General features: G+C 30.2%; 1 protein-coding gene across 1 annotated transcript; it reads right to left on the bottom strand.

The window, feature by feature from the left end:
• Nucleotides 1-515: 515 nt before the first annotated feature.
• LOC127698361 (deubiquitinase DESI2-like) lies at nt 516-10,499 on the bottom strand. Its single transcript, XM_052201781.1, has 5 exons — nt 9,989-10,499; nt 8,619-8,691; nt 6,374-6,467; nt 5,986-6,127; nt 516-4,902 (listed from the first exon to the last, which is right to left on the bottom strand). The coding sequence occupies exons 1-5, from the start codon at nt 10,025-10,027 to the stop codon at nt 4,663-4,665; spliced, it is 588 nt and encodes a 195-aa protein (XP_052057741.1). The 5' UTR covers nt 10,028-10,499; the 3' UTR covers nt 516-4,662.
• Between the last annotated feature and the right edge of the window lie 3,409 nt (nt 10,500-13,908).

A 13,908-nucleotide genomic window follows, 5' to 3' on the forward strand; every position in this document is an offset into this window, starting at 1 on the left:
TACTTTTGTGAAAAGGGTAGCAATACAAAAATTAACCAAGCAGCCAATAAAAACTCCTTCAAACACTCATACCCATCTCAAACCTACAAATATCTTATCAGTAAATATATTATACCAACCCCAAATCTGCAAATATATTCTTCCCACCCATAATCTACCAATATCTTTTATTATACTTCAACACCACATTTTTATTGGTTAATACGAGGGAGACAATATACTCTATTCTATGGTAAATACTCTATTACCCTTCACGGAGACGCTTGATCAAGTGTGCGCTTTATTAAATACGACTCTATCCTATGGTAAATACTCTATTACCCTTCAAGGAGAAGCTTGATCAAGAGTGCGCTTTTTTAAATACGGATGGTTGTTATTTACAAGACGTCATAGTTTATTACTTTGAATTTGAAATTTAATCGACAGTAATAACAGAACATTCAGTATAATAAATTAAATAACACATATCTGAGAGGGTGATAGCGTAGATTGCTACCCCTCGAAAAGACATTGTCAACCTTGGCTTAGCAATCTGCTCTATCACCCTCTCAGCTATGTGTTATTTATATACTACGAACCCCAAAGCTGCAAATATCTTCTACCCACCCAAAATCTGCCAATATCTTCTACCAAACCCAAATCTACATTATTATCATAATATTCTCAACCAAGTTTAGATTAAGGCCAAATAAAAAGATTGTGATCTTTGGTTTTCTAGCTACTGATTTAATAATAAGCTGAAAAGGCAAAACTGCACATAATCCTATTTGTTGTGCATGAAAACCATAACAACCTGAATGTAACTTACGGGTTTTGTCACTTACAAAGCATCTTTTAATGATTGAGGCTAAATTTGTTTGATTTTCATGTTTTCATAGAAGTAAATTTCATTAGGTCAAAAATTAATTACATGTAAATACAAAAACATTAACAAAAATAAGTATCAATATAACATGAAATGATTTCCATAATGCACACAAATACATATCATTACACAAAACTAATCATGTAGGACATATAGCTTACTGAATTATGTAACAGTACAATAGTTATAACTAAGGGCATCTGTTCATTTTCTGTAAATAATTTGAAATATGGTGAAACATTGTAATATCAACAAGAGCTAAATATCTATTAAATTAGCATTTGTCCCTCTGATAACTTGTAACTTTAAATGTGATGGAATTAATGATTAAGATATTATCTAAAATTGATTCACTTTGCAAAATTTTTATTTTTAATAGATGCTCCACATAACAAGTGTCTCCTTTTCTGAAAAGATGAAAATGTATGCCTTAAAATTCATCTACACACTGAAAACATCTAACAAACGATAGTTAAAATATTGACTTGTACTTCAAACATTGATCAAAGATTTTCATATTCTTGTTCTTCCAAACATTAACATATCATAACATAGACATGGAACAAAAATATTTTAAAATGGTCTGAAGGCAGGAATTCAACTAAGCTAACTACATGGTTAGATGTAATAATAAAAGTTTGACCTTGCTTTCAACTCAGGTCTTAGAATATTAGAAAAGCAATAAATTAACTTCTCTGAGAATTTGTGAATGGAATGTAAAAGGTATATTGCAAATCTAGTTATAATGGAGTAATAATACTTAGAAAGTTTACTTTAATTTTAAAAATTTGTATTAAATCCAAAATCAGATCAGTGAATTTATGCGCAGATATTACTAAAAAAGAAATTATTGTCTTTTTACTAATTATATCCATAGATTTCACAAAATACTAAAGTATTTTAATCAAAAGTTAATTTCTGAAAACTAGAGTAGCGATTGTTTTCTGCCTAGAGGTCTACATCATTTACAATACTTTTCTACACTCATTGCAGAACATTTTATTTACAATATTTTTCCTCATTCCATTCTGCATTTTGATTTTTGAATTAGTAACACATGGCAGGTTTATCATTTGCAAATAAATGTATCCTTTAGTCACAATATATTTCTGGTTAAAAATTTTCTGTTTAACAAATGACTCTGATTGCAAGCATCTTTCTGTATTAACCTATATCAATACATATACTCCTCAGTAGATCAAAATTAGTTAAACATATACATTTCTGTGAATGAAATATTAAGAGTAAATTACATGTAAATACATCAACCAGTAACAATAAATGTCATTAAATTTGGCAGAAAAAATCGAGATTTTGACAATTTTATTCATTTATAAGTGAATAATTTATTAGAAAAAAAGAATTTTGTATCATCTAATTTTACATAACAAAGTAGATAAACTTTCAGTGATGAAATATAAAATAGAAAGGTAAATTTTCTATACTTGATGACCTACAATGCATTAACACATTAAAACTTGTTTGAACTTTTGTACACAACCAGTATCATCCTACATAAAAGTACATTATCATATAAGTATGATATTTGTCAGTACATGGTGACAAACATAGTAATGTACTGGATATAAACACACAAATAAACATTTAAAATTCACATATATACATGTTCATTTTCAAAATTAACAACTTTTTTTATGTTACATGCAATCTCACAATTAAAATGAACAAAACAGGTAAACAAAACAATTTCTGTACACCTGAATTTCATAAATATTTTATCTGTACATACTTCTGTATTGAATACATAATGAGTGCAGCAATATTTTAACAAATCCCTGAATTTGCCAAAATCTACATATAGTATACTATGAAAGGCCTCATTTCACACAAAAATAATATACATGTTTCATGGTTATTAGCTTTTTCCTTTCTAAAAAATAATTCTGCATTGTGGGGTGAGGGGTAATAGTTCATTACCTCTTTTTGATGTGAAACATTTACAAGATATATTTATATATCTACAATATCCCTGTAGAATTTGACTGTTAACAAGATAAATTCCTTTATCGCATTTGTTTATTTTCCTCTGTGTACATCTGTTACATTTCTTATTGCATCACCCAGTACTGCTATTAACAATATCAATGCTTTTTACATGTTGTCAAAAAATATAATTTTAATGACATTACATTCAAAAACCTAATTTTTTCTGCTATAAGATGCAAAAATTAAACAACATAATGACATTTTATAGTTATTGACTGGATTCAAGGTGAACAGCTATGTTATTTGACCCAAAGCAAAGAACCACAGCCAGAACCAGGGGGTAATACAAAACTGTTGTCTTATAACTGTATAGTAATACCTTTTATTTCAAGAAAGAAACATGGTATAATCAGTAAAACAAACACAAACAGGCAATCAGAAGATCACAAGAGTTCAATTTTGAAATAGCCAAACAAATGATCAACAGATTACTGCCACTACAACAGTCCCAAACTCTGCAACAGATAGTTGGAACAGATGATTCATGACTTTAAAACAGCTATAATTCCCACTATTTAACATGATACAGTTAAATCATACCTGCCAACTTTTCAAAACCTCCATGGGGGATTTTAAGCACAAAAAGACCTGGACTAGTGCATGTTTTATACATGCCTAAAGCATATTTAATAAAATGTACTATGATTTTTGAGGAGTATATATTATTCAAATTCCATTAAACTCATCTGAATAAATATTTTGAGGCATAAAGTTCATATAATAGAGGAATTAAATAGTCAGGCCAACCCCCCAGGGGATATCCCCATAAATCGGGATAGTTGGCAGGTCTGTTAAATAAGAAATTATTATGAAGGTATAACAATATAACCTTTAACCAAATATATGACTTCATATTATATTGTGTTTGGAGACAGAAAATCTACAAACTAAAATATTCATCTACATATGTATTGCATCGACATTTTATGTTATTCATAGTGACTAGTGAGAAATGACAAGATCTGATTATCACTTAAACCACATGATATTCAACTACAGCCATTTAAAGGTAGCACAATATGAAGATATTTTTACCACAAATCAGACAACTTTAAACTAGAGTAGTTACTTGCATACAGCTCCAAAATGTTTGACAAACTAAGAGAAATTATTCCAATAGTTTTATAACCTTATAATAACCCTTACTACTAGCTTATCATTTCATTTGAAAAGAATTTCAGGTAGGATTCATAACTAAAGGGATTTCTTTTTTAAGTTAGGATTCAAATTTATCCAGATTTCTTTGAAGGTCCAATACTTAATTTTCCATAAGTTATCTTTTTTTTCATATTTCAAAGTTCATTAGTTGCATCAGCAGAATTTTTAAACATTCTTTTAATATCATAAACAAATATCGATAGGATAAAATCAAGTCATACTTAAGAGTTTGCAAATGTATTGGATTAGATCTTGAGATTTTTACATATTTACAATTAAGTATGTCAAATCAAACAAAACTGACCTTAACTATGACATAGCATTATATGTTAAATATTTCTTCACAAGTTCTTTAATCATCATCAATACCATAAAAATGTGTATGCGTCATGGCATTGTCATGATTGTCTTTATTTTTTCAAAAGATCTGGTCATGTAGTATTTAAGATATAATCTGGAAAACTTAAAAGTCTTGTTGGTAGACATACAGGTGGATGCACATGAAAATCGCTGTACACTCACAATGTATTAAGTTAAATATTCTGTTTATCTTATTAACAATTTTTATAACAAAAAATCTACATTTGTACATTTGCAACCAGTTCTACACATATTTATGTTTTACAATCAATCTATATTCTTCTATTGTGTACATTTTGAGAGGAATGAGCTTGATCTGATTGACTATCAGTCATTCTGCCACCATGTAGATGCTGAGCCCCACTTAAGTCAAACTCTTCTTGATGAATAGCTTCCTGAAGTGCCATAGGTGTTAACCATTCTTTCGGTAAGGCTCGTTCTAGGAATGGTATACATGTACTTATATGAGCAAGTCTGTTAACCCAGCTTGGAAGTTCCTTCCCACATAAAACCTTAAATACCAGTAATAATTTCACATAATAAAATATAATCAACGTGCTTGTGAGCACTGAAAGGTAAAGATTGCTTTCAATTCATTTTGCAATTTTGTGAATTTTTCAATAAAACATTGAATTGTATTTTGCTAAGCAAATTAAAAATTTGAGTTGGAGTTATCTTCCTTTGTTCATGATTATATACTTGTAGTTGAACCTATTTATATAACAGATTCATACACCATGCATTACTTATGTAATTCTTAATAAAAAAATGTTTTTTTGACAAGTATGGTAATTCAGATACACATCATTTTGTAACTTAAATATCTAAGTATAACATATATCATCAATAAATTGCATGACATTGACTGGATAGGATCTAAATATTAATCACTTCACTCTATTATTTTGTTTGAACTATCAAAGGTAGTGATCAACCTTGGAAGATGTAGATATCAAGTCAGTACCATAGGGCTTTGATTGCATTTCATGCAATCTTTACCCAAAAAAAAACAGCTCAATGTTAAATTGAATCTTGATTTGATTTTTTTTAAAACTAAATGTGTGTATTTTTTCTTTTGCAACACCTGGTTGACCTTAATCTTGACTCTGACCTTGATATTACATAAGGTTCATCCTTTCCTCATCGGGAACATTGTACCATGCATGGTGAAAATCAAATATGTGGTTTCTTAGTTTTGAAATCAGGTGTTGCGGATACATATGCACAAACAGGATACTATATATATCCATTCTGTAATTTTGTTGCAAGTGGATAAGTTTAAATTATTCAAGTTATTTCTGTAGATATGTTGCTTTACGTTAATTGTTCTTCTGTTTATGAAATTGTTGTTCATTTTTGTTCAAGGTATTTTTCTCAAAGGCTATACACATATATGTAAAAATATTCAATGGCCCTTTATATGCCATTAGTCGTAAAGTCAATATAAGAATTTGTGAATAACACACATTTAATCAGCAGTAAATCTTAAGAACCTTGAGGAAGTATATGTAAGAAAGAGGCATCAAATAAAGTATGAAGTGTATATTTCAAATGTAATATATTGACACCTAACTATAATTTACTGTATGACTTACTTTTGTGATTTCTGTCGTGAAGTGATTGCAATTTTTATTTAGTAAATGATATTGGTCCCCTCTAAAATCTTTTCCTAGTTGATCTACAATCTTCTTGACATCGTCTGGAGTAAAATCTGTGCTACCCAGTTTTATTGTTTGTCTACAATAATACAATTTCTTAAGACATAACAGTTAATTCGATATGGTTAAATGATCTGAAAAACACTTATAAATCCTAAATATTCCACAAAACAAATATTTTTAAACCTTTCATTTAGTACTTAGATGTATGATTAAAGGGAGAGAATTCTACTCATTTTGAAGTCTTAAGGCTTCTGTACCACAGTCAAATTCAATAAATGTTTAAGACATTCTATATATTATTTTGATATAGTTTAGTACTTACTTAAATTTAAATTGGTCACCAAGAGATTCTGAGTCTTTTGGTATAATATCAAATACACCAGTAAAAGGAAATGGATGCCCACCATATGCATATTCTGAAATAAAAAAACACATCATAAATATCAAATATATACTTACTACTGTATCATTATTCAGACATCAATTATTAAAGATGTCAGTCTCTCAAATATCACTAATGCTTTCTGTAATTATATGTTTGGTGTTTCATGTAGTCTTGTTTCATAAGTATTTCCTCAAATGCTTATCCTATCATTTTTTGTTCTTTTGATTTAATCAACAAACTGTGTACTACAAATCAGATAACATTTTTTTGTGTAACATTTTAAAAAAAAAAAACAATAAAGAAAAGGAGCAATGACAAATCTCCTAGTTAATTTTACTCATATCAAATTTGATTGTCTTTGAATCTCAATATTAATACTAATTAATATTAATAAATATGGGTCACTGACAAAATTCTTAAACTTGATCATGAGGCATTAATGCATGTGTTATGTATGTTAAGATGACCCAATATTTACATGGACCACCTTTACTATTCAATATGTGTGCACTGACAAAACATCATTTTTCAATGAATTGTCATATCTAAACATTGACACATTCAAGTATGACAAAGAAATGAAGAATAAACATATAAACAAATAAATGTTTGCAACACTATAGTCAAATCCCACCTGTATTGACAAGGAGATAATTATATTACTGGCCAATGTTTGTAATGACATGAACCATATTGCTGTGTAGCAATTAAATAGTTTTCATATAGTACAGACATTGTGTTAAGTCAATTATCACTATAAATCAATCTGATTAAAATACAGACTATAAATTGTAAGATGACACTGATCAAAGTTTTCTAACTTTCACAGCTTTGAGTATTTCATTTAATTTTCACTATCCACATGATCAAAAGTCAAGATTACCTGGTTTGTATTAAATAAGAATAATCTTGCAAAATTGTACATCTTCCTAAATATGAAATGTTTCACCATTTTCTTGATTTTTTGTTGATGTTGCTTTTTTTGTTTTTTTTAGTATCTATTTATCTCACAAATAAAATGCTTCGCTGAGCGCAGCCTGATATGACCGCAGAGGTCGAACCCTTAACAGTTTGGGCAAATTTGGACACAATATTCAAGCTTGATACTGTCTGAATTTGGATTGTGATCAAATTTTTGACATAATATAGGTTTCTGACACAAAATAAATCAGGTCAAAGATCTTACAAATCTATTGCGCAATACTGTGCAATTGAAGATTTCTTCTTGAAACTTATAACAAATTCGAAATTTGATAAAAATTTGAAAAAAAATATGAATCCCTTAAAAAAATTGGAAAAAAAATCCCCCCCCCCCCCCCCCAACTTTTTGAAACTCCCCTGAGAGCAATAACCCCAAAACTCAATCCTAGCCTTTCCTTTATAGGATGGAACATTGTAGTAAAATTTCAGAGAGATCCATACACTAAAACACAAGTTATTGTCTGGAAACTAGAAAAATGCTTGTTTTTGGCCCTTTTTTGGCCCCTAATTCCTACATGTTTGGGGCAATTAACCCCAAACTCAATCCCAACCTTCCCTTTGTTATATGGAACCTTGTGGTAAAATGTCAGAGAGATCCATACACTTACACCAAAGTTATTGTCTGGAAACTAGAAAAATGCTTGTTTTTGGCCCCTTTTTGGCCCTCAATTCCTAAACTGTTGGCCCCATAACCCCTAAAATGAATTCACACCTTCCACTTGTGGTATTAAACATTGTGATACAATTTCAGAGCAATCGAAATACTTTTACACAAGTTATTATCCTGAAACTAGAAAAATGCTTGTTTTGGGCCCCTTTTGGGCTCCTAATTCCAAAACGGTTGTGACCATCATCCCCAAAATCAATCCCAACCTTCCTTTTGTGGTATTGAACCTTCTTAAAAAATTTTATAGAGATCCATTGACTTAAACTAAAGTTATTGTCCAGAAACCAATGTGTCTTCGGACCACAAGTGATTAGTTCCTCACAAATATCTCTCTTGCTCTTTGTATGTGTAACCATTACAATAGATAAAGGTTCCTATCAATGTATAAAGTGTTTTCGTATACTCACAAAGAGCAATTCCGTAGACTTTTTGGTCAATGATAAGATATTGTCTTAAGTGTTTGTTATTAATTTACAAAAATAACATAGACTTTCCTGTTAATAAATGATGCATCTTCTTACTGTTAATACATACCAATTCCATAGATTTCAACCCCGGAATGGAAGACACCAATTCCTATGGAAGAAGTGTATTCATTTATCCAGTACTAAAAAAGAACATTACAATTTAACATAAGATCAACACTTCTTCTAATAAAAATGTATATATGTGCCTATTTCCAATGATAAACCCATTATTTCAGAGTTCATAGTTTTTGTCAACACTCTCTTAAATTGGTGAGAACAAGCCTTGCTCAGAGATTAAATGTGTGTTGAATCTCCCTGCATTTTCAGTTTTTAAAATTTACTTTTTCAACAAATCTATGCCCAAATGTCATTTCAAAAATATATTTATATCAAAAATTAATTGGAATTAAATTATGTTTATTACCCATCAATGTCATGCTTGTATTAATCTTTCTATAATCCCCTCATCTTGTCAAAAGATAACAATTTAAGTGTACAGTCATGTATTTTCCTTGTGTATGACCAGATAAGTTTTTATCAGGTAGGTTTGTTTTTTTGGAAAATTTAGGTTTTAAATTAATCTTAGAAAGTGTTGAATGATTTCAATCAAACTTTCCTTAATGTTTCTGCATGGCATTCCTTTGAACCTGAACCAAATTTTCAATATTCAATCATTCCACCTATTTTCTTTGACTGTGAAAGAAACAGGTAAAGTACTCATGACATGATGACCAGTCTTTTGAATTTTTTTTTTTTTCAAATATCTTAACGCAAAATGATAAAGAATTAAGAAGATTAAAAAAATAGAAAAACACCACTATCTGCAATTTCCATATTCAACAGAATGGCTGAGGTATAATTAGAGCAATTACTTACTCCTTGAAATGCAAAAATAGAAGAAATGCTCAACATGCTCAATCATTTCAATAGATTTACTTATGGTTCAGAGATCCAGTCTGATTTTTAAGGTGGTACAATGTACATTTACATGTAGTTCACAAGGTAACAATCTGCAGAAAGTCAGTCATCCAACATTGCCCTTACTAGACACATTTTCTGACTCCCAGATGCACAGTCTGTACTTACACCTAAATGCTGCATGCTTAGCAGAAAAAAGGCAAATACCAGTTTGCAAGTTTATGGTTTGACTCGTTCAGGGATAAAAACCACACCCTACAGCACTCGAGGTAAGCACACTTCAAGACCATTAAGGCAGAACTTTGTTTTCTAAATTTCACTTCATATTTTGAAAACAAGCACACCATGATAATGTATTAATACTATTTCAATAAAAAATATTTGTTACCTAAAAAATGTTAATCAATAAAATTATGTGTTGTAAGAATAGGTTCTGTGACTTATTTTATTACTTGAAAAGAATAAACATTGTCTTCACAAGTCTCACTTTGTAAATAAAGAAATTATGAATAATCATACCATATCATAAACATTAACAAGAACAGCCTCCTGAGCCATTGCAGTATTTTGAGGAGATAGCGAACAGGTAAAATTTTGTTCAGGACTTCATAACAATCTAATTAACACGACTGTCAATAACAAGTGTTATTGTCTTCATGGTCGATGACTCATCAATGGTTTCTTTTGTAAATAAATAATATCATTGACAGTGTATTCAAATATAAACATTTACAGCAAATATTTCAAGAAACGATAAAGGCACGCGTGTCCACAATATATAAATAAAAAGAGTCGCAAGAGGAACTAAACGTATCTATATGACAGCTGTCGTTTGCGGATACGGGTGGAATCTAAAAGAAACGTAAACAATTTTCCAAACGTTACTTTGTCAAAAATATATTTATATTTTCCTAGTTCTAATAGCTAATATTTTCTCTACGTCGTTACGGGGAGCATTTGAATTCCATTTCGTATTCCCAGCATGAAAGCAATATATTTTTTTCTCAAGTTTCCGTCAATGTTTCTTTTTTCCAATTTATTGTCGTTCGGAATTCCAATATGGAGCAACTTGCTTTACAATTGCAAAATATTCCCTAAAAACGGTGAATTTACTTGTAATAGAGAATATCATAGATGGCTTTACATTTCAATATCACATCCGTATCAGCCCCAAAATCCCAAGAGCTCTGATTCTGTATCTATTTTCTCACATCTGCCAATCTCCACAGTCGGAATAAAAAGCAACTCTCCACCAGTACAATAAAACTATCCTACACGTAAGAAAAAATCGCTAAATATTTACAGTTCTATCACCAGTCATCCACCAAGAAGACAAATTGTCAAGGTTTATTTAAATTAAAATGTTTTGTTTATCTGCTATAAAATTTAATGTCTACCAAGCAGAATGTCTCTGTTATCTACTCTTAAAAAATCAGAATCACAGGGATTTTGAAATAGTTAAGATAATTTATTCTGTTGTTCGACCTGCTAGTCAAATGCGTTTTGTTAAAATATACTTTTTCACTATTTTGGTCTTTTGAAAAATGTTGTTTGTACTGTATTTAGACCCCTCTACCAAGAAAATGTGTTTTGCATGCACAAGTATAAAAATTGTGGTTTTTATCCAACGCAATCATAGGTTTGAACGTTGTTTTCAATTTAGACTTGTTAAGCCGATAATTTATTATATTATTAATTCGTATATTTTAACTAATTTGATTTGTTCAGGAATAGTCACATGTTAAAATATATTTTCGAAGGTAGACAGAAAACGGCTGATAGCAAAAAGCATATTGCATAGCAAAAAGCATATTGCACGGTTATTTTTAGAATATCTAAAAACCGATATACTTTGTGACGTCATGTAATGAATTTCATGATATTGTTAAAAGTTTTATTAAAAAATATCTTTGATCGATTGTTTGAAGAAAAAAAAATCTTCAAATAAATAAGATGTTAAAAAACAAACATAAAAAATAAATGAAATAACAACTAATATGTTGTTATTGTCTAGGAGACAATATGATATCTATAAATTTCCAACAAAATCAAACGACGATTTTCATACAAATATGGTCGGAAATTAATAATATAACAATTATAGCCTATGTATGAGGTCAATACAGGATATATCGACCCAAAGAAGTATATCGACCTCGGACTTCGTCCTCAGTCAATATACTTCTTTCAGGTCAATATATCCTTGTATCGACCTCATACCAAGGCTATAATTGTATAATATATACTTAAAAAATGGAAACTGGACAGTACCAAGATGCGATCGGTCCATTTCAAGGAATGTTATTTCCTAGGCTTCTTTGTTATATGTATCAGCTGATATCGTCTCGCATGCAGCTTATAGCACAAGCTTCTACATAGCGGTTCTAATTTAGTATCAATATGTCTGATATGAGAGCTTCGGAATTCAGCTGTGTGCAGTACGAATACGGATTGACAAGAATTATTGCAATTTTTTGTCAAATGCGGCGTCTAGCTTATGCCAAGCAAACAGCATACTACAAATGCTTATTATTTCTAAAATGAGTGGTTTTCGTATGCACTCTAGTTCCTCACATATCAGCAGGAAGTGATTCATGGTTTCCTCATTCTTCCTACACATCAAGCAGGTATCATCTGGTGTAGTTTTGTTAAAAACAGCTCTTTTCGCCTGTAATATGTACGTTCCGGTTAAAATTTTTAGTCGGACTGGTATTCTAGAGATGTCTCTTATATTGGCTGACAAGGTTCTTGCAATTGGCCATGATGACATTTGCCTACAGTATATATTCTAGCAAGGTATTTTACAGATGTGAACATTGGAATTTCTTACTTAATCCGACTAGACCAATAATTACTGACTTTCTGTTTCACTAAATTTTTCCATTGCGTTTTGGACAAAGTTGTATCGAATAAATACATGTATGGATCACCAATTTCATATTACATACTTCCAAATAAGATAAGTGCTTTTTTGTGTATGACTGATTCAGCGGGTAGTAGTCCAGATATTACGTAAATTACGTAGATTGACAAAAACACATTGTCCAATCAGCCTACTGAGAAATGTACCGGAATTAACGTTATGCGCCTCTGGATGAATACATTAAAACCAGTTTTAGTTGATTTCGATTTATTCAACATAGTTTACCATTAAAAATTACGTAGAATTTGTTTGTTTTAAAGGGGCATTAGCTGGCTAATTCATTTTCATCGATTTGACCCAAATTCTTATATCTTATATACAACATACTAAAACGTATATGTAAATTACAAAAAGAAACAATTAACATAACGTACGCCGACGGTGATGTTACCCAAATTGCACCTATTTTTGACAGTTTTTTCCCCCATGTTGATTTATGGTCCAGACAAAAGTTTCCATTCTGTGTTTATTTTGTAGATGTACTTGCATTTCCCACTTGTAATATTATAAAGTAAGATCTTTGACAACCTTCAGCGGAGTACATGTAATATAAGGACTGGAGATAAACCACTTGTAGTCGATCGATATAATATCGATACTTTTTGTTGTAATTAAATTTTGTAAGCACCACATCCCTAATTTGTGCATCAATATGAGGTTTTTATCTTTTTTTTTTCTCTGCATTATGCATAATAAAGATGGCAGTGGATATTTTGCCCGCTCTGATTAAAATATATTTATCAAATTTAAGCCGACAAAATAGGATATTTCTCAGTATAGCAATGACAATGTAGTGAATTTGTTATTTTGCCGGTTCTTTGTAAAGAGAGAATTTTAATATTTACTTTTGAAAAGTACTACGAAAATGTGCATTGTCAACATAAAGAATCAAATTATTACTTATATAGTTAAATAAGATAACAGTAACAGTATTTGAGATACACATAATCGTTTAAAAACATTTATCAGCCAAAGTGAAAATAAGAATTTGTAAAAAGAAATAAAGATAAAAATATTGAGCATCCATTTGTAGCATTTTGTATGTGAATTTTCTTTAATATTTCAACTAATTTACGCCTTGTTTGTCATGGCGTTGTCAGTTTGCATAAGTTTCTTTGACTTATGAGTTTTGAATGTCCCCTTTGGTATCTCCAGTCAGTCTTTTTTAAAGAAAGACACAACGGACTTCTATACCATCAAAAATACGAATATGAAAGATGAGTTGTCAGAAGAAGAAAAAACAAGCGTAGTCGTAAGCATGGCTTTATACATGTTATAGATATTTTGTTGTTTACATTTTTACAGTTAAACTGAAGTCTGAGTAATTTCAATGGGATGAAATTGTTATCAGTTAGATTACAATTGTTTGCTGCAGTAAAATATAGGCTTGGATTGGGATAAAACAGATTGTCGTAGAGGAAAACACACGTATTTTCTTAAATGCCTCTTATGTTAATGACTTCTTTATTAATTGATATAATAATTGCATTGCATATATATCAGTATCAAAGCAGGA

The sequence above is a fragment of the Mytilus californianus genome, unplaced genomic scaffold (genome assembly GCF_021869535.1).
Source record: "Mytilus californianus isolate M0D057914Y unplaced genomic scaffold, xbMytCali1.0.p SCAF_4, whole genome shotgun sequence".
Classification (NCBI taxonomy): Eukaryota; Metazoa; Mollusca; class Bivalvia; order Mytilida; family Mytilidae; genus Mytilus; species Mytilus californianus.